Source organism: Electrophorus electricus, chromosome 12 (genome assembly GCF_041902795.1).
Source record: "Electrophorus electricus isolate QZ-2024a chromosome 12, ASM4190279v1, whole genome shotgun sequence".
Taxonomy (NCBI): Eukaryota; Metazoa; Chordata; class Actinopteri; order Gymnotiformes; family Gymnotidae; genus Electrophorus; species Electrophorus electricus.
The window spans coordinates 2571864-2593745 of NC_137508.1; the positions used below are offsets into that span (position 1 = coordinate 2571864).

The following is a 21882-nucleotide window of genomic DNA, read 5'->3' on the forward strand; positions in this document are numbered from 1 at the left end:
TAGGAGACAGACATCATTGTCACTATTCCACTTTGTGTCGGTGATAAATCTGTCCCTCTCAAAGCTGAAGCACTGTTAAAAACCACATGAATTATTCGAGTTATGAAACGATGTTGATTTGTTTTATCAGGAACTTGGAGGAAGCATGAATATTGCTCTGTTCTAAAGATCAAATAACTGTATAATTGAATGTAAGAACGTAAGAATTAATTAGCTCTAATTAGTCTTTAAAGATCCCATGAGAATCTGATGTTGTCTGAGAATTGCAAAAGTTTTTAAAAGGTCTGGTTAAAGCTGTCCTGGTCTGGTTAATGGTCCGGCCTGTTTAAATGTAGAAAGCAAATGATACCATCAGAAAACAGTTGTACACTTCAATGAGCGGTGTAATGCCAATATCCTACAAACCGCAAGGGGTTAAAATTCTGCAGAGAGGAGACAAAATGTCACTCTAAGAGTGTAAGAGTAATTACATTTGTTTGCTTGTAATATTTGTTAAAGTGATGTATTCCGCTTACATGAGGCACAATTTCATCCTAAGAATGCAACAGTAACTGGAATTGTGTACTTGCAGTCATTGCTGTTTTCAATTTAATTTAGAAAAATAACTGAAACAGTGAAATTAATTGCTCTTTCTTAGGAGGCGCTCAGTCAGCATTAAAAATAAATTGCAAACCGGGAAAATACTTTTTCGTTGTCGCTTTAGGTTCTCAGTCATTAAATTAATATTCTTGGCAAAAACCTATTTTATCGTATCAGACTTTAAGGACACAAAATAATTTAGGTCTAATAAAAGTAGGTCTAAATAATTTGTGTCTGTAGAATTTCGTTTAATTCATTCATTTAATCTGACCACATAAATCCAGCGTTTTAAAATCTGTTCTGTAATAGACTACGCTAGCCCTGCCTGTCCTGTCCTGCTCTTCCACACCCTTCGTGCTGCACACGGGTGTCTACACCTTCACATCTCGTAGAAACAATGCATTTGATCCATAGCTACAAATAGATGAAAATTAATACGTTCAAAACAGAACAGAGAAAATTAATCAATCAAGTGGGGCTACAATAAGTTTCCAGGCTCCCAGTCTTGTTTTGACTAAGAGGAACGGGAATCATGTGACTAAAAGTAGCCAATCTGCTCGCTCGGTTTCCGTCCGGCGGGGTGCGTCGTGGAGACGGGGCTATGCGATGGCGCTGTGCAGGCGAGTCTCTTCTGCCAACTTATGGGACTTTTGAGACTTTGTTTAAAGTGCGTTTACTTCCATGAAGTCTTTGGAAACTTTGGGATGCCGGGGTTGGTGTGCTTATTATCATGAGTTGGACCTAGGAAGACTTTCTGCTCTGTTATCGGATGTGTCGGTACGTTTTGGAGCCCATGAACTAACTAGTAGTTGTAAACTTTGTAGAGTGAGCTAGCCAATGCTACTTCTAGCGCTACGTGCTAGCTTACTCTATTGAACAAACCCTAGCTATGAAGTCCTAAACTAGAAACTAAGGCGTTTCCTTGAAGTACACGTTTTACATGACCTAAAGACTTTGTTGTTTACTTGGTTTGTTGAAGTAGTTCGAGCGGAGGTAGGCGACAGTACACCTGTAACCTCGTTGCTGGAAGCTAGGGTAGCTAACTTGGCTCGAGTTGGTTCGTCCCTGCCCAGCAGTGGCCTGTTCAAACGGGCCAGTCTGTCTTCAGCTGAAAAAGTTAACTATAGCTGCTCGTGGTCGCTGGATACGTTATCTTTATGTAACTGAACAAATGGTACTTAATCAGGCTTTAAAGAGTGGCAATTTGTGAGATAACGTTATCCTACTAATGCCAATGTTTCTTGAGATTGCAGACACATCGAAAGAGTGGTTAGCTGTTTTACGTGAAAAGAAAACAGTGCGTAACCTCAAACAAATCGAACTTAGGGCCTTTTCTTTCTCTTAGGGTTAAGAAGTAAACTTATCCAGGCACCTAACCTATGAAGAACCTACTAGTTCTCGCAATAGCTATTGCATGCATCAAGGTAATACAATCCCTGTTCTTGTTTTATATCTGCTCTGACCTCAGCGCACCTTATGGTGCTGCTGCAGGCACTGAGACATGGATGTTCCCCAGGCCGTTTTCCCAAACGGTGAGGGGCGCCTAGGAGACTATTCGTGGACGGAAACTTCCCCTGCAAAGGCTTGGGCTCATTCTGCCCCTGTGTGCTCACGTTCACTCTGGACTGCAGCATATGACTATGAGGCAACCGGGGAGGACGAGCTCAGCCTCCGTCGTGGAGATGTTGTGGAGGTGCTGTCTAAAGATGCAGCGATTTCGGGAGATGAAGGTTGGTGGACAGGCAAAATTAACCATCGAGTCGGCATCTTTCCCTCAAACTATGTCACTTACCAACCAACTATTTATAGACTTCCTGGTGGTGGCACAGTGGGGGTACGGGAGACAGTTCCTTCTTCTCCTGTGCAAATAGCCTTTAGTGAACTTTTTTTGGAAGAAATTATCGGTGTCGGTGGTTTTGGCAAAGTTTACCGGGGAACTTGGAAAGAACAGGAGGTTGCAGTGAAGGCTGCTCGCCAGGACCCCGATGAAGACATCACTGCTACTGCGGAAAGTGTTAAGCAAGAAGCCAAACTTTTTTCCATGCTGCAGCACCCTAACATAATAAAACTGGAGGGTGTATGTTTAGAGGAGCCGAACCTGTGCTTGGTTATGGAATATGCGCAAGGAGGGACCCTTAATCGTGCCTTGACAGGCAGGAGGATACCTCCTCATATTCTTGTGAATTGGGCTGTCCAAATTGCCAGAGGCATGCTGTATCTCCACGAAGAGGCGGTTGTGCCCATTATTCACAGAGATCTGAAGTCCAGTAACAGTAAGTAAAATATTACATTGGCTCTTGTTTTCCTGCTTCAGGAAAATTTACACACCGGTGTTTCCTGTGCAATTATCACGTTAATCATTAATTCGTGGTGTTATTTTAAAGTACTTTAATGATGTAGTGAAATGGTACCTCACAAGACTTGATGCTAAATGAATGGATGTTTTATTGGTGAGATCTAAGCCTGTGTAGATATTCATTTACCCTGTCTCTTCTCTGGTCATTTTGATGGTCTCTTTGGTCCGGTCCCCAAGTACAGAAGGCAGGGGGTGGCTATGGGGGAGGTTTGCTTAGAATTTCTTGTTGATTAGTTTTGGTCTAAAGTGTATGTGAAATGAGGTAAGAGTTTAAACAGCTGGCCACTTCCGAGATGATCCCTCCTGACTGAAACTGTACTACTAACTTCTAAGTTGAGCAGAATTCGCCTGTAGTACTACATACCCAAAGCACTGTGCTGCAGAACTTGCAGTCTGTTTTTTCAACTGGTCATTTTAAGGTGACTGAGAAAACTGCTTCAAAGTGGGTTTTATTTTATTTCTGGAACAAACTTGGTTTAATGTGGTAAATGTCACATTAAATTGAGAGGGAAAATCTGATGCTTGGTGCCGCAGGCATAAATAAAAGTCCATCTGCCTTTTCACTTTTAACTAAATCAAATGTGGCCTGCTTTCTTGTAGATGATTACAGTGAAATAGGTTGGCCATACAAAATGTAGGACTAAACACACCTCAAGCCAGACTCCTTTTTGGGTACACAGAATTAAAAAATGAAATAATCAAAACTTGGGGAGGGGTGTACTTTTAACAGAAATATGTGACCTTCTCACTCCAATACGCATTCTGGTTTTTAAAAGTACTTTAATACGAAGAATGGTCAGCATTAATGTCATTAGTGTCATCCTGGTTTCATCCTTTCTCTGCTTATTGCTATCTTAACATTGCTGTTGTTGGTTGATGCATTTCATTGTTCATGCCATGTAATTAACTCGGTTTATAAAAACGGGCATCATCCTTGGCCAAGTTTTTCCACTTGAGCCATCAAAGTGGGCTGTGGGTGTATGAGAATTAGAGCTTTGCAAATGTTTCTCTGTCCACTAAGCCTTCTTTTAGTGTTTGACCATTACTCAGCTGCTAGTGTTGTAGTGACCTTTGTGACAGACTGTTTAGAACCTTAACCGTGGACCTCGAATTCAAAATACAATCCTTGACTTTGTAATCAGAGATAGTGAATTTGTCATAGAACAAAGGCTCAGGTCCTGAGAGGGTGGAGAGTATGATTCATAATATTTGACAGTAAAAAGGATACATAGGATATATGTACAACAGTAAATTTGAAATAATTATTTTGTATTATTTTTTGGATTTGTTTCCCTAAAGTGTCACAGTAATAATCAGTTAGTTGGTTGTGGCTAAAGTGATGCGTCTGCCAGAAAACCGTGAACACTGAGTTATGAAACAGATATTAGGGAAAGTAAATTGCTGGGTTCATGCTGTGAGAAAATAGTGTGTTTACACACTGCTAGCTTAGACTGTGGCTAATTAAGGTCCCTGTGATCTCAGTCATTGAAGAATATTCCAGCGTTTAGTAATGGAGATGTACCAGTAATGCAGCTACCATGATGTTATCTGAATGTCTGTGTGATTTTGTGAAGTGGGACAGATCTTCAGTAGGTTAACATTTTTCTGCAGGACATGCACACACACAATAGGTGTGCATATATATATTCTGTAAAAAGATCATTGTGGTCTCTGTAAATAAATATGGTTAAAGTAAACCACAGGAAAAGAAATATAATTTCTCACTGTCGTATAGACCCTGTCATATTAAAAAGATAAATCTGAAACCCAAAGGACTTGATTAACTTGACTACAGCTGACGTTTGATGCTATAGTCCTGAGAAGTTTGAATAGTATGTAGTTGGATAAACGATAGTTATCAACGTCATCTTTTTTCTTAGCTAATATCTAAGTAATCAATGTTCTGTGACTGTCAGTACTCAAGCTACCTTAGTGTTACAGTTTAAAATGCTGCTAATCCTTCATCTAAAGGGGTGGCAAATGTCAACTGTCTAAATCAGTATTTAATAACAAACAATTTTGGATGAGACTTGTGTAAAATGTGCATGAGAAAATGATTTTTTTTTTTTCCTAGCCTATTAAGCCTTATACTGGGGAAAAAACCTTCTAAATTAACTGTTTGATAATACTAGGGTTTGTTTTGGGTTTTTTTTGCTGTAGGTGGAAAATTCTCACCTCTAACAAAATGTTTGAAGCATTAAATACTATTGTAAGTCGTGCAACTATTTTTTTTTTGTTTGTTTTGTTTTACTTCATTCAGTCCTCAGAAAAACCAAACAAACCCCTACAGCATGCGGCAGCCTGGCCCATGGGCCCCTGCAGCCTCTGATGTGAACACAGTAAGTCAGTTTGTTTGTCCCTCTGCGGCATTGTGACAAACAACACTGGAAGCTTGTTGACCTTAATTGAAAAGATGTGTGTTTGCTCAGCATTGCACTCAGGACATTACCCACTGTGCACCCGAGCCTTCCTGTCAGACCACGCTTTCAACCCGGCTCGTAAAGAGAGCTCCAGCGAATGAGGCAGCCCACAGGTCATTCAGCTGTGGAACTGTTGATCAGGTTGAAGGTGAAAGATACTTTGTTAGACAGGAATAAATAGCATTGGTGAAATATGGCTACTCTCAACATTTGCCAGTAAGGAAAAATGGAAACAATATAAAACCTGCAGTTGTCTTGGTGGCCAAACTTCTTCAATGATTACTCTCAAAGCATAGCAGAAAGTCAGCATAAAAGTATTTGTGCACCCTAATCTTTTAATTCCTCACTCGGAGGAATGTCACTAACGAGGGGGCAAAAGCTTAACACAAGTTTGTACAATGGAGTGGTCAAGCACTGGTTGCTAGGTGACTGCATCACAAGAATGCCCCAACTCTTCAGTCTGAAAGGCTTATTTTCCATTATATTTAATCTCCTCAATGGAAGCTGCTTTCTCTCTGAGGCAGGGAGCGTCCTCTGATTGGAAGCATATGTAATGCAGAATTGTAGCCAGCAGCTCTAGTGAAACTTGGCCTATTGCCAGAATCTGAGGGCACACACTAATATTTAGTTTCAGGTATTCAAGAATTTTAGGAATGTGTACTTTCAAGAAGGCACATAGCTTTCTTGTTTTTAAAGAGTAAATGCACTAATAGAACAATAATTGTTCCTAAATTCAAATGTGATTTCTAGCCTTGGAAAATTATCTGTATTATTACATGAACCAAAAAGACTGAAGCAGCTGTAACTTTTTCCGGTTTATTGTGCTACAAGTACAGTTGACATTTAATTTTTAATATACAATGATCTCTTTAAACAAATGAAAAATGCCTGTAATTGCATCTTTAAAGTGGTCATTTTAGTGCTGTTTAGCTTCTATCAGTAATTATACTGTCTTTCACAGTATTCTTTGTTTTCAGTTTTCTTAATGGAGACCTTTTGTCATCTGCAAATATTTGATTCATTTTGTTTATTCAGTTCATTGAGTCAAAGGTTATCAAAGTTTTTAAAGTTTTAAAAATTACTTTAAAAAAATCTTTGATTTTAATTTCAACACTTTTCTAAATGCATAAGCTTACATTTTAGCATACATTATGGAATATAAAAATTTTAGAATCTTTAGTTTCTGCCTCAGAGAAACTAAATGTTTGTGCATACCATCTTTTAAGTAGGTGCATTGCTCATAGTGACCTGAAGCAGTCTGAGATTCACCAACAAACTGCCCAAACCTGTTTGAAAGTATGTGTAGGGGGTGTTGAGATGGTACAAGTATATTGGGCATAGCAGTATTGCTCTGTGTTTTAAAAAAAACGAACTGTCAGTGTCATTACTGGGAAACATTGTCGCAGGTCCCCCACCCAGGCAGACCACTGATGGAAGTCTAGAACATTGTTTCCCAATGCTCTGTGGTCACAAAACAGTCCACATGTTTCCTCTGTCCCACCTCCCAATAGACCTAAACCAAGGCGTTAAGGTCCTGAATACCTGGTGCAGGTGTGCTGGGAGTTGGTTATTGAAAAATGTGGACCATTTGTTGTGCCCTGTACACTGGACTGAGATACTGGGCTTCCTTGAATTGTGTATGGAAACAGATGAGACAGTATCTAGTGAGTGTATATGTTTTAATACATTGAGTGGTAACTGTAGAGTATATTGCATGTAGTACAATATCACACAGGCAGTTTGAAACTGGAACACATGTGCTTGTAGATAAGCTCTTAAAATGAATTCCTATTGCACAGAATCTGAAATGATGTTGCTTGTTTCTCTTAATCTTAGAATAGTCTCAGGTATTTGTTGTTAGTTTAAAATTGAGAAACTGTATATAAAGACACCATATATAATATAAAGCTCTACTATAATATTTTTATTTATTCTTTTGTGCAAGTATTTCCAGGATTGCCTGCATGAAACTAGTGCCCTGATTGGGCCCACTCCAAATTTGCCACAGAACCTTGGTTCTTTTGGGACTATTTGCTTTCAGATAAGCTTGTTTTCCAACACAGGTGATTGGTGAACGTTTTTGATATCCTTTGAGTATCGTTGAGCTGGCAGTAAATCAACATGCCATGTAATTTTGAAGGCAACTGGTTAATCTTCAACTTATTCTGAAAAGATGTTGAGAGAGGTCAAATCCTGAAATAGACGCTCTGCTGTTTCAGGTTGTTTCTTTCTATTGGAACATTTTGGCTGCAGAGGGCAGAGCTTGTCAAATATGTGAATTTTTACCCATTTCAGTTTGTTTTGTCTCCAGAGACTCTCAAGATAAAAAGGTACAGTTTTGAATATAGTAACTGTTTATTTTGGGGAGTGTCCGGGTATCTTGTATTTATCGGAACCCATTTGAACAGGAAAGTTCCTCTGGTTGTGCTGACAGCTGCCCCAAAGATCACATCACACAAAAACATGCAAAGTGTATTTCTCAACAGTTCTTAAGGAGTTGACATATCGATCTATTAATTAAGTAAATCAACACATTAATCTGTTTTTGTAAACTGTAATTTGTTTGTTTATTTTTAGCAACTTGGATTTTGTCTTCTTCCATACCTCTATGGTACTGAGCAGTATCTACCATACTCTCTAATAACCCTGTACCATACGTTTGCTCGCCTCATAGATCACACGTTAGCTTACAGTAGAGACATGGTATTTCCTCTAGTTTTCTACGTATTTTTTTTATCTTCTGGATTGTGTGATGTTTTATTGTCAACCAAAAAAGCAAGGGAAAGTCAAAACGCCCTCTTTTGAAATCTGTGTCCATAATCTCTATTGCTGAGTTTCTGTCACATGTCTCTATGCTCAGAGCAGCAAGGTCAGGTTGAGTAGAAATGGATCTTTGTCTGCTTTTAACTGTGGGCTTCCTGTCTTAATGCTTGTGTGCAGATAAGGATGGGCATCTACTGCTCAGTGTCTGTGATATTCTTCCTTCCATTTAATTGGAAATTATAGGGTGTGCTGCTTGGCTATTAGGCTTACTTTTGATTTAACATTTTTTAATGGTTTTTGCGTATTTCTAACTCAGTAAATCCGTATTATAAAATTGTTTTTTTAAAAGAAATCATGGTAAAACACACAAAATAGGCCAAAAAAACTTTTTTTAAAAAGATGACATGAGGTCTTCGAAAATGATCAGAAAGTTCAGAAAACATCTATATATTGTCAGGATATTCCGTTGCTTGCTCGTTATCCAGTTTGACCTTGCTCCGCTGGGGTTGACCAGCAACGTTGGTGTGTCATCAGTGGGGCAGTTCCTGCAGCTTGCTTATGTAGGCTTATGTGAGATCGTTCATGACTCACTTCCTGAAAACATTTTACCTGATCAAGCAGATTGAGCTTCTGTATCACGAATAATGCTTAACATATACGGTACGTTTCTTGTGTTTATTATATAACTAGCTATTCCGTTTTATTACATTGTACAATCTATCCGAAATTCAACTCAGAGGCTAGATGGATAAGCTCATAGGTAGTGGTAAGCTATAGATCTGCTTAAATGTACTAAATAAACTTATTTTAGTTTTGAAACAGAATGTAATTGATATGGATCTTGAGTTTTTCTTTGGTAAACATTTTGAATGAACTTAACCTCCGAAGTGCATCTGACTTTCTACAGTTTTGATACTTGAAAAAATTGAAAACAATGACATCGGTAGGAAGACACTGAAGATCACTGACTTTGGCCTGGCCAGGGAGTGGCACAAGACCACCAAAATGAGTGCTGCTGGCACGTACTCCTGGATGGCTCCTGAGGTCATCAAGTCCTCCCTGTTCTCAAAAGGCAGTGATGTTTGGAGGTAAAGCCACACTCCATTTTCAGAGAGAAGAAAATAACAATGAGTAATAGTAGTAGTAATGATGATGCTTAAGGCAAGCTGCTTTTTTTTTTTCTCCAGACACTAAGATGAGTTCCTTTGCAAACGTGCACCACAGACGCTACAGACACTTTCAGTGCATATACGTTGTTGGTTCCAAAAACAAACCGGAAACTAAAGATTATTTCCATTTTGATGGTGTTCTCCTCATTTAATTTTGGTACTTCAGTTGCACTCTCAGGCATATTACAATATTACAGTTAATAGCACAACTGAGACTAGAACCCAGGCCACTCCAGTAGAGCTCAGTCTAGCGGTCGGGTAATTGGATGTTCTGTTCTGCACTTTGGCCCTTTGGGTCCAGATTTAGGCACATGTATTTAACACTCATGCTGTCATCTCTGACAGAGTATGTTAACATTATGTGAATGTTAAACACAAAATAAATTGTCTGTTTCAACTTCTTTCTAGTTATGGGGTCCTTCTCTGGGAGCTGCTGACAGGAGAGGTTCCGTACAGAGGCATCGATGGGCTGGCTGTGGCCTATGGAGTGGCTGTCAACAAGTTAACCCTTCCTGTCCCTTCCACCTGCCCTGAGCCTTTTGCCAAGCTCATGGAGGGTAGGTCTGATGCATCAATTAGGCACTGATGTATCATCGGTGTTTCTACCAAATCCAGAGAGTTGCAGTAATGTGTAAACTTCATGTATGTTGTTCAGCTAGTACTTGCCAAGTGGTTGGATTCTCAGCAGTGTTGTTGCTAAAAAGTTAAGTAATTAGCAGGCATGCAGTGGTTTCTGCCTTCCATCACATATGGCAAAATGCTTCAAAATATAAAAATGATGAAAACTTGTCTGGGAATTAAAATTTGCTCATGCAATTAATGTAAACCTTGCATAAAGTATGTGTGATATCTTCACCTACAGAGTGCTGGGAGCAGGATCCCCACATCCGGCCAACGTTCGCCACCATCCTGGAGCAGCTGACGGCCATCGAGGAGGCAGTGATGGCCACCATGCCTCAGGACTCCTTCCACTCAATGCAGGAGGACTGGAGGCTGGAGATACAGGAGATGTTTGATGAACTGCGAACTAAAGAGAAGGTCAGGCCTCTCTGCTCCTTGATTGTTACCAAGAAAAAAAATCAGATTTGGTCATCTGTTTAGTATCTGATCTGCTAATTTAGTATTGTAAAGGGGGATGGAGTGGGAAAAGGCCCATGTGCCAGGCTGTTGTCCAGATTTCGTTATTGCCAAAACTGTTTCCTGTTCCATTAAGCACCAAGTATTGCCCCAGTAAGAGTACTTTAGTCCCTGGACATATTTTATTTTATTTTATTTTATGAAATTTGTCATATTCTGCATTATTTGAAAATAATACTATTGCTTTCTCTAACCTGCGTTTTTTGTAAGTAGATCAAAGTAATTCAGAGCATTGTAGACAATAGCTAAAATCTGTCTGAGAGATGTTTATCAGAAGCATGTCCGAGATTTGATATTTTGTTTACATTTTGATTAGGATTAGGTTTTTATTTCTTACTCTTTTGCAAAAATATATATATTATGTGGTAAACATGACACGTTCAAAGCAAAAATGCAAATACTCTGTGGCTGTAGCAATTAGAGAGTGGATTATGCAGAAGCATAACTGTGGGGAGTTCAACAAATAGTTGTGGCAAACATGTACCACTCCCATCGCTCTGCTTACACCCGGCTGTCCACTATACACGTTTGACATTTTAGACTCGCCAGAAGAAAAGACCTCCTCCAGTACCTGCAGTGTTAATACATTCTAATGTATTCTAATTAATACTTTTTTTTAAATTTATGGGGTGTTTTGTTTTTTGTCAGCAAAGAACAGCTGAGGAAAGAAAAAGGGAAGCCCCTGCAAATGGTTAGACAAAAGCGGAGCTGCGTAGTTCCCATTGTTAAGGCTTGCTGTGTGGCAGTGGAATTGCTCTTGTAGCGCCCCGGAATTGGCTGCAGAGCAGCGGCATCAGGTCCTCAACCCTGGCCTCATCTCGTGCAGGAGCTATGCTCACGTGAGGAGGAACTGACGCGTGCTGCGCTCCAGCAGAAGTCCCACGAGGAGCTCCTGAAGCGCAGGGAGCAGCAGCTAGCCGAGAGGGAGATCAACGTGCTGGAGCGGGAGCTCAACATCCTCATCCTCCAGCTCAACAAGGACAAGCCCAATGTGAAGAAGCGCAAGGGCAAGTTCAAGCGCAGCCGCCTCAAGCTGAAGGATGGCAACCGCATCAGTCTGCCCTCCGGTGCGAACCCCTCCCCACCGGCCGCGCCACACTGTGCTGTCGCCTTCGATTTTCTGGCTAGTCATTAGTATTCATAAACTACGTGATCGTGTGTTTGTTTGTTTGTATGTGCATTAGATTTTCAGCATAAAATCACAGTGCAGGCCTCACCTTCCCTGGAGAAGAGGAGGAGTCTGAACAGCAGCAGTTCCAGCCCCCCGAGTAGCCCCACCCTCATCCCCCGGCTCCGCGCTATCCAGCGTACGCATAGCTCTCCTCACGAACCCTGCACCTCACTTTCAGTTACTTTATTTTTAAGACCTTTGGAAACCTTAAGACCTTTTTTTTTACTGCCAGATATTCAGATTCCGTCAAGATGTATGAATATGAAATATATTTGGTCAGGATCATTTTGAATGGGTCATTAAGAGCAAATTTCTTGGTGTCAAGTCTTTTCCTGCAATCCTAATGCATCAAATTTAGCTTGTGCAGAAGATTTTCAAACCAGCTGTTTTGTAATTTGTGTGTCCATGGCTATTGTGCTTTCACAGTTTTGCAGTATTGTTCTTTCTCTTCAGTGAGCTGTCCCAGTGACAGACGGGCAGCATGTTTGCACCAAGACGTGGATATCACAAGCGAGTGTAGACCTTGGCTGGGGAGGAAAGGCAAGGCAGTGGGCCTCTGTGGCTCCTGGGCTCCCACGCCCCTGTAACCAGGCCTCTGATTGCCTACCTGGGGATTCCTCTTAAGCTGTTCATTCGGATGAACAATTCTAGCTAACAGAGGTTCAAAACTAAATGCTTTATCTCATTTACAGCGTGCACTGTCCCAGCTCATGCTTCACCAACCAGGGGTGTGATGAACGGTTTTGGGTGGACATTGAAACGACTTGCTTTTTCTAATCAGTTTCACCATCTGTTTCTAAAGTAATTACTTTCACAGAGCATTACTAACTTTCCATAGGGCATCTTCCACAAGTATTGGGACGGTGAAGTCATTGCTTGTATGTTCCGCTTATGTCTTCATAAACCAGCATGACCTGGAAAGAGCAAGCGGTTTAAATGCTAAATAAAAAAAAAAAATTATCATCTCTGCAAAACTTAGCCCAAATACTTATGGTGGACTTTGGTCGAGGTCAAATCAATGAGAGCAAAAACATCCTCTTTTGGTGTGCTTTCCTGTTTTTAGTCTGAATCTCTGTGTACACATTGCTTTGGACGGTGATGGTCGTGCTTAATTGTCCACTGGCTAAAACACTTCTCCTGGAGTGAAGGCCTGTTTAATATGAGTCTGCTTAGCAGCCATTTGCCACTGCGAGTGTATGCTCTGACCACACACCCTCTTCTCCACCACAGTCACTCTGGATGAGAGCAACAGGACGTGGGGCAGGAGCACCAATTACAAACCGGAGGAGTTCGAGGATGCGAAGAAGGGCATAAAGAAGAAGGTTCGCACGTGGGGGCCCAGCTCCATTCAGACGAAGGAGAGAGGAAACGGCACTGAAAGGTCCTCCTCTGCTCGCATGCTTTTTGATCAGTGCTGGGTGACCTGGTGACCCAGCCAATTTGTACATAGTCGAGCATTGAATTTTAAAAAGTGACGGCACCTCAACAGAAGCACATGACTTTGCTCAGCAGGCTAAGAATGATAAACATGTAATTTGTTAAATATTTCATTTAGTATGACTCTTGTTTGAAAGCCTTGTTTCAGACCTGTTTAATTAGGTTTCCCAGATTTGGCAATTGCACAGCACAGGAAATATACCCATAAAGCATCAAAAGGAACAGGCAGTTCCATTAGGTGTCTCTCCTGAATTTGCACCTCTTATTTTTTTTTATATATTTATGCTGAACTGGAAAGTGTGTATGTGTTCGTTTTATTGGGAGAATGCAAACATATTTTGATTGATCTTTAAAAAGGAAAGACGATCATTTGTCAAGTGAGCTATTAATTAGTGAAAACTGAGTCATCTTTACTGTAGCATCGGGTCCTTTAATGCCCGACACAATCGTTTGGCTTGCAGAGTTCGACCACTCTCTGATGGAAGCAATCCATGGTCTACTAGTCTGATGAAGCCCCAGAAGCCGGTTCCACTTGCTGCGTTGTTTACAGAGCAGGGTAAGTTAGGCCCACCTCCTGCCGAGCCCTCCGTTTACGTACTGTGACTAAAGCATGCTTAATGCTTCCTGTCTGTCCTTGTCCAGGGATGGGTAAAGATGACACGAGCTCTACCGACGGATCAGACAATAAACCAAAGCAGCTCAAGTTCCCTAATCAGGTTTATATTGATCTACCTCTCTGGAAGGATGAGCAGACAGAGGAGCTGGGGGGAGTTGCGGGGGGCGGAGTGGGAGGGGCCGAGAGCCAGGAGGACCCCACCACCTCCACCAGCTCTACGAGCACCACACCGCAGCACACGCCAACCAACAGTCTGAAGCGGGCGGGCAGGCACTGCCGCGTGGACTCCATGCTGTGCGCCTGTGCGTCCATGCTGGCGGCGGTGGCGCTGGGCGCGGACCTGCGCGAGTTCCACCGGCCAGCGCCCTGCGATGAGCCTGAGCCACGGGAGGAGAAGAAGAGGCGCGAGGGGCTCTTCCAGAGGGCGGCCCGCTTCCGCCGCAGTACCAGCCCCCCAGGCAGCCGCTCTCGGAAAGACGACGCCTCGCCCGGGCCTGTCAACCTGCTGGCCATGTCCTCCATCTTGGAGTGCAACTCCACCAAGTGCCTCATCCAGTCGGACTCGGAGGGCCCCAAGCACAGTCCTGTGCAGGAGTCGCCATCTGACACCTCGGGGTTCTATCACGTCGGCCAAGCAGCAGTTCCGGGCACGAGGGGCAGGACCCCGGGCCGGGCAGAAGCTCCGTGGCTGTCCCTGGCATCAGACCATGGCACTGCATCTGGCTTTCGCCTCCAGAGGAAGAAATCCAGCCCTGCCGCCTGTCAGAGCTGTGAGAGCTAGCTGTCTGTTGCATACTTAATTAAATGATATTAAATATCTTTAATTAGTGTTAACTTAAATGACCTGATACCTTCTTTTGTCTTAGCAGCTAGCACCAGCTGTGTTGCTGAAACCCCCACCATCTCATCCTCGCAGAGGAAGAAGCCTGAGAGAGGGACCAACCAGGACAAGCAGACCCCGCTGGAATCAGTGTCCAGGCCCAGACCCCTGTCCCTCCGAGGCAAACCTCACTCCTGGGGCCTTCTGAGGGGCCGGAACAAGAGCTACTCCCTTGGGCACCACTCGGGCGAGAAGAGCGCCCAGGACCTGGGGATTGTGCTCCCTCCAGAGGTCAAAGTGGGCTGCTCCCTGCTGGATGTGGACACAGAGGGACAGAAGCGGGACTGCACCGTGCCCCTCTGCCGAATTCAGAGCACTCCAAGTCGCCCCTCTGTATTCGAACTGGAAAAGGAGTTTTTGTCCTGAAATAAGCTGCCTCTCCTTCTGGAGCAAGACCCATCTTTCCACTTGAATCCAGTGATCTATCAGAAACAATAAATCCTTGTTTCAGGATTTACTTCACACTGTGGCTCTTATGCCTAATGTTAAGATATTGCTGCTGGAGTTATCATGTTGTACCATTTTATTTATATTCAGTGTATTTTGATAAGTAATTTAAAATGAAAGGACACAAACAGAATGAGTAACATTCCATTTTACTGAAAAGTTGCCAGTGTGTAGCCTGTTTGTTTATACCCTACCACTTGATTTGTGCACAGTCCGTATCAAGGAGCAAGATCTCTACGGATGATGGAAACTACTGCTTTTAAAGATTTAATAGGTATTACTATTAATTTTTGGTCGTTGTTGTATTAGATGCCTAATCGAGTCCCGTGTTCTTTATCTGGAGAGTGCTGGAGATCGGTGTTCATTTTAGACATAAAGAGAAGTGTTTTATCCTGCTGTTCGCAGTTTGCCCCTACCTCTTCTACTCGAATCAACTCCACTGACTTTATTCCTCTTTCACCGATGCTCGTCTGTGCACTGGACGTAGAGGGACATTTGATGTGTGCTGTAGGTGCAGGCAGGGCTCCACGTTCACTCCAGAGGACCAATGCATAGCAAATCATAAATGGCAATGGAAAATACATTAGTTCCCAGAGGAAGTTGTATAGGTCATGTGACCAAAGTGTCAATGACTTCCCCTGTTCTGACTGGTCATTTTTCTGGTTGTCTTTAATGAAACTGCCAGCAGTTGGCTGCTTGTGGCAGTTGTACTACCAACAGGTAATCTGCAATTAATGAAAGCTCTTTTAGTGTTCTCTGTGCAACCCTGATCTGATGAAATTAGCATAATCACTACGGTCAGTATTACATTAATCAACACTACTCTTTTAGATGTTTGCTGGACATGGTGTTACTGCCATTTCCGAGTTTGCCCTATAATAATGCTTTGCTATTGATTCCATGTGAATTTTTCTTCATTGTGTCTCAGAAAATGGTAGAATTGTCAGGTATTTGGGCAGTGTTTGTGCCCCATACACGCGCTCTCTCTCTCTCACACACACACTCACGCACAGATATATTTTGGTGCACTTCAGATGTGCCTGTTTAAAATGATAGTTTACATCTCCACGTAAACTGATAGTTATTTCCAAACACGTTTTGTGATATCTAGCTTTCTCAATATTCTGTCTTAATGGCTTACGTAGTAGAAATCATAGCAAAGGAACAGTTGTTTGTTAAATGTTACCCACAGTGCGGATAGTCAGCTAATGAAATCACTCCCCTTTACTTAAACATTTGCTGATATTAGACTGCAGATGTGTCATAGCTGATGTCATTCGATATGCCTAAATAACTGAATCTAGAAAAAGATATTACATGTTCTGTTAAGAAAGGCATTTTTGTTCTGATCCACTAAAATATAATTGAAATCTCCAACATATGATTCTAGGGCATTTTGCCTAAAAGGGGTGTAATGTATTTATGGGAGTATCTGTGGTAACAGGACATCCTATGCCAATAGTCCTTGGGTTTTAATTGTCAACTGCGAATAATGTAATCCAACATAGAATAATAACCAATGTTTTGTGCCAATTTATTTTGAATACTGGACCATAGTATTTTATTGAATGGCCTGATCTGACTTTAACGAGCTAATGCCTTCAACCAGTTGACACAAGATTTGCCTGTTGTTGCTAAGCATTAATCTTGAAAAAGGATTCAGGTGTCTTTCAGTCTGGTGCTAAACTAACTCAACATCAGAATGATTTTTTTTTTCTTCCCCTTTTCTTTTTTTCCTTCTTCTTGACACTCATTCCATAATTACGGTTTGCTTGCAGACTGTTCTGTTGTTAGCTTGAAAATTGCATTAAGTTGCTTCCTTAGCTTCTCTGAAGCTGACGAAAGGTCATAAAACTGCATGACTGGTGCATAGAATTGCTGATGCTTTTAACAAGGATTCGGCTCAAATCTCTGTGGGATCAGTACTTCAATGGAAGTTTACTGCCTAGGAATTGTCTGTGGCCTGGAAATCATTTCCGTAATATTGCAGTTTTCTCCCTTGCATTTCCTATAATGCTAAAGTGCTTCCACAGCCTTCCGATTCAAATGGAGTTTATTATTTATTACTTCCTTTATGCCTGTGGGTGGACATCAAGTAGTTGGATCAAAAAAGGAACTGAGAGGAGGTAGGTTGTTATAAATCCATGAAGTCCCACACACAAACTGTTACTTTAGAAAATGTTCAGAGCTTTGGACATTCAGCCATTAACACTAGTTTGTTGAACAGACTTGGTGAGACTCGATCTGCTTAGGAGTGCTGTTCACTCCCAGAGCCTGATGCACATTGACTAGGAACAAGAGAATGTTCACCTCAGTCAAATTCCAATAGAACGTCAGGCTAAAGAAAAATCTATACTGACACTTTAATAAGACGCAGAAAATTATTTAAATCTGACATTCCCTCCTGCTTACAGAGGATTATTGTTCGGGAAAGGTTGATCATGTTAACACCCCTGCATAACTGCACATTTAATGTGGTGATCTCTTATGTAGCACTGTTTTTGATGTAATGATGTGATTTTGTTTTTAATCATTTAATGACTTTACAAATGTATGTTTTATGTGAAATCAATGTTTTGATTATTTGAAGGTGGTGTTTAGACAGGACCGGCCTTGAGCTCATTAAGCCTGGAACTGCAGTTGCACATTTAATTACAAGAGAACAAAAGACTGGAAATTGGAAGCTATGTGTCGTGGCATACAGTGATTTGTTGTGATTTTTGTTTTTATTTTATATTACTAAAATGAAGTAACCATACAGAAGTCCGTGTGGAAAGAGTGGTAGATTCTATTCTCTGAGCACAGTGATTTACTTTCTAGATCTACATCTACACCTGTTTCATCTGGGTACACACTATTTGAAAAGACACTGAAATACATAAATTAAATTCACTGGTATTAGTGACCAAATGTAAGACTTTTTTTTTTTTTTTTTTTTGCCTTAAATTTTCACCAAAGTTTAAGATGCCCTTTCAAATTTAGGAAGCATATTTGAAAAAAGAAAATATAAAATTATGTAGTACACACATACTGTATTTTTAATTTTTGGGAAAGTATTTTTCGGTGTCCCTTTGACCCATATGAAGAGTCAGTGGGAAATTCTGTGGTGGTTTGCTGGTGCTATCTACCCCAGAATCATTATCATTAATACATTACTGTTATACTGTAAATGAGTGACCAATAAATGCTTTATTCCTCATTTTGATCTTATGGTACATCAAGGTTTTGGGGGGGTTTTTTGTTTTGTTTTATTAACTTCAACAGGGTTATTTAATATTGTCACTATTAATACATTGCTTTATATTTCTGTTTAGTTATTTTTCTTTTAACAGCAATGTTCTGCTTTTAAATTAACAGTTGCTTAAAATGAATAATTTCGATTGAATGATATGCAAGAATTTATTTTCATATATTGATAATTTTACACATAATAAACCTTAGAACTCCTGGAAAAGTTTACATTATACATGATAATGTTATGATTTCAAATGTGAAAACAAGATGCTACATGTCCTTCACTGACGAGCTTCTCCCTGTATGTAGATAAAGAAGAAAATCAGCACATCTCTAAAAGTAAAACAAAGTAGCAAACAAGTATCCAAAGGTCAGTGAAATATGAGACTAATTTTAGTCCCACAGTAGGCCATCACAGCTCTAAGCCTAGGGTGATCTGCCTTTAAGATGAGCCTATCTCAAGAGAGCCATTCCTAGTTATCAGATAACAATGAGCTCTGTGTTTTATCACCTTTGTTCTTGTGTTGATGGAAGTTCAGGTGTCATGGCGTGGTGATGCAGGTGCTGGGGCTCTTTCGACTCAGACGGCCCGAGAGGGGCATTATGGTAATGGCTTGAAAGCAGTAGGTGGTTGTGGGCTCAAAAACCTGGATCACTACCTTCTGGGATTGACATTCCATTTCATGTATCTGCTTGTCAAAATTAGTAAGCATGAAAAATAGTCCACAGGAAACGCCAACTGCATTTCATGAACACTTCGTTAGGTACACCTATACTGTAGATGTACCTATAAACGATCAGTGTACTCAAACATTTCTTTTGTACTATGCACAGTTTGCCATGAATGGCACACAGAAAAAGGGATGATGTAATACAATACATGCAATACAACTCTTCACATTCCAAGCCCTGCAAAAACTTCATGTCTGCGGGTTTCCTAAGGAAATCGTAGATGATGCCTTTGTTTGAGCTTTACGTGTTCAGAAAGTGGGGGCACTGACCTATAAACAACCTACTGTTAAGATAACAAGAATTCCTTTGGTGCTGACTTGTCCTACAAATAAAACAGTTGCTAATAACTTAAATTTCAGAATCCTCCAGGAAATTGCAGATGACCACATCCCTTTTTAAGGATCTACCACTAATTTTCTACAGATGAGACAAAAACAATAAAGAGTGAGGTAAATGTCCATTCAGATAGTAACTGTGGTACTGTAGTCTGCAACCACACTAGATGTGCTATGTGTATATTTATTTACAGTCACTAAAAGAACTGGCACAAAAGGAGCAATTATCATTCATTCTTTCTCACGCATTACTGCAGGAGTTATCTACTCTATTATTTGCAAGAGATTTTAATAAGCTTTGCATTGTAGAAACTAAGAGAAGGCTTGCTGATAGTTTTGTTGGACAAATTTGGCCCATCAGAATTAAGGATTTGTCATTTCCAGTGGCAAGGCATTTTAATACTAACAGACATTTCATTCATGACATGTCTGTTTGAACTTAGGAAACTCAAAGAAAAAGAACTGATCTACACTCTCATAACTTTACAAGTCCAAGGAATTAATTTATGTTTTAAACATCTAATTCAAAGTCCAAAAGCTGAAGAGGGTTTCCTACTGTACCTCCTCCACTCCATTTTGCATGAGGTATATCTTGAATCTCAGTTGTTGAAGTTCTGTAACTGAGATTCTGGTATTCTTCTGTCCCCGCAAAGGAGACCTTGGAGGTCTGATCTGGACCACGATTCCTTCTTCCGTCACATTCAGCCTGATTTGTGGTGGGCTGAAAGTGGCTGAGATACAGAAGGAGTCATTTCAGTTCACATTTTACTTGATATTTAAATATACCTACTATACCTACTGGTTCAGATGGTAATGACTTCTCATGGACAATAATTGTGTTACCAAGGCTTTGCAGTTCAGCAAGCACAAACATTCAGTCTGTTTTACTACTATTAATAATATTTTGTTTTCTGTTTTTCAAAAAATATGCTATCAACATATACACAGTAAAAAGTTAATAAAAATATTTATTCATAGTAACTACAACATTGCTAAATATCTACACAGGCCATACTAAAAATAAAATAAAATATTGAAACAGAGGATATCTGATACTTACTCTCCCATTGGGGGTGAAATCTGGAGCTTATGACCCATGATGACGGATTCTTGGAGGACACGGCCTGCACCCTGGCGTAATACCATTGCCTGGGATCTGACGTTTCCTGGCTCAAGTCACACTGGTGCTTAAGGATACCCTGGCATCGTTTACATGCTGTCCAATGTTTGTTCCCATATCTGCACCACAGACAAATAAACAGATTAGCATTAACCTTTTCAAAGTTCAGTAGATGTCCTCATTTAGTTTAATCCTTAAAATACTCAGCAGAGCTTTTTCCCTGTTTTCTATTTTAGCTGTTTGGATTTCAGATGAACACATTTTAACAGGATGCCATAAGACCTGATAAGAAAAACTCAGCTTACACTTTATACTCTACAAAATACTGCAAGTTGTTTGGTGCTCTGGGTTGGCATTTCCAGTGTAGGACATTTCTAAAGTCCAGTGAATGGAATTTCACCTCGAGGGGCGCCATGTATTCCCGCTTGGCCAGACTGCCTGAAGAACAGAGTAGTGAAATGGTAGGGTTATATATTCTCAAACATGAGCATACCTGATGGCGGCTCCCTGGACATCGCAGAACTAGAATAACAAAAGATGAGGCGAGAGTAACTTACTGTTTGCCCAACACAAGAACATTACGTTGCACAGGAGCAGGAGTTGAGTCAGGATGGACATGTTTCCAGTGGAAATGTTTACGTCTGCTTCACCTCTTCTAGGCCTTGTTAATTCCTCTTTCCATCTCCCCTCCCAAACTTCCTAATATGGACAGGGGTAGTCTGGTCATCTGACACTTATACACACACAATATGTCACCAAAAATATGTTGACTTCCCTTTTAATTATTTAATTCAGGTGTTGCAGCCACACTCAGTGTGAAAAGATATCTAAAATCAAGCACATAGTCACGCAATCTGTACAGACAAACATTGGTTGTAACATGGGTTGTACTGAAGGGCTCAGTGACATTAAGCATAGCTCGGTCATAGGACTTTTGCCACTTGTCAGTTTGTGAAATTTCTGCCTGGCTAGGTCTGCCCCAGTCATCTGTATATGCTATTCCTGTGAAATGGGTGCATCTAGGAGTACCAAAATCTTAACTATGAAGTGCCAGACCATGCAAATGAACAACCTGCTGAAGTGTGCAGCGCATAAGAACCTCCTGTCCTCTATTGCATCTGTCTCTACAGAGCTGCTCTCCATGGCAGGCAGCTGCACTAAAGGCTGAGATCAGTATGCACATTGGCAAGCATCAGCAGGTGTGGTGTAATGCACACTGCCTATAGACTCTGGAGCAGTGGAAATGTTCTCTGCAATGATGACTCACACGACACTATCTGGCAATTTGATAGACAATGTTTGGAAGATGTGTCGAATGTTGTACCTACCAGAATACAAAGTGCTAACAGTGAAGTTTAGTGCAGGAGAGATAATGCTCAGGTGCCATTTTTCAGGGTTTGGACTACGCCATCTTAGTTCCAGTCAAGGGTACTGAGACATTTTAGGAATGGGATGTTTTCTGGAATGGGATATTCAACCAACACAT

The 21882-nt window shown here is 41.0% G+C and overlaps 2 protein-coding genes across 6 annotated transcripts; one reads left to right on the top strand and one right to left on the bottom strand.

Annotated features, from left to right (window-relative positions):
- Window positions 1–1173: 1173 nt before the first annotated feature.
- On the top strand, window positions 1174–18174 carry map3k21 (mitogen-activated protein kinase kinase kinase 21). 5 transcript variants are annotated; one of them, XM_035531749.2, is made up of 11 exons: window positions 1174–1356; window positions 1925–2852; window positions 9026–9206; window positions 9696–9844; window positions 10150–10325; window positions 11251–11491; window positions 11609–11731; window positions 12826–12976; window positions 13494–13588; window positions 13675–14418; window positions 14515–18174. In XM_035531749.2, the coding sequence occupies exons 2-11, from the start codon at window positions 2081–2083 to the stop codon at window positions 14892–14894; spliced, it is 3012 nt and encodes a 1003-aa protein (XP_035387642.1). In that variant the 5' UTR covers window positions 1174–1356; window positions 1925–2080; the 3' UTR covers window positions 14895–18174. The 5 variants fall into 5 exon arrangements, with proteins under 5 accessions (XP_035387642.1, XP_081580881.1, XP_035387643.1 ...); XM_081724755.1 differs by having other exon boundaries at window positions 2048–2852; XM_081724756.1 differs by lacking the exon at window positions 1174–1356 and adding an exon at window positions 5196–5274 and having other exon boundaries at window positions 2714–2852; window positions 14515–14972.
- A 143-nt stretch (window positions 18175–18317) lies between these two features.
- On the bottom strand, window positions 18318–21022 carry il22ra2 (interleukin 22 receptor, alpha 2). Its single transcript, XM_027000531.3, has 6 exons — window positions 20954–21022; window positions 20702–20834; window positions 20337–20515; window positions 19838–20007; window positions 18721–18898; window positions 18318–18508 (listed from the first exon to the last, which is right to left on the bottom strand). Exons 1-5 carry the CDS (start codon window positions 21012–21014, stop codon window positions 18752–18754), a joined length of 690 nt encoding a protein of 229 aa, XP_026856332.2. The 5' UTR covers window positions 21015–21022; the 3' UTR covers window positions 18318–18508; window positions 18721–18751.
- Between the last annotated feature and the right edge of the window lie 860 nt (window positions 21023–21882).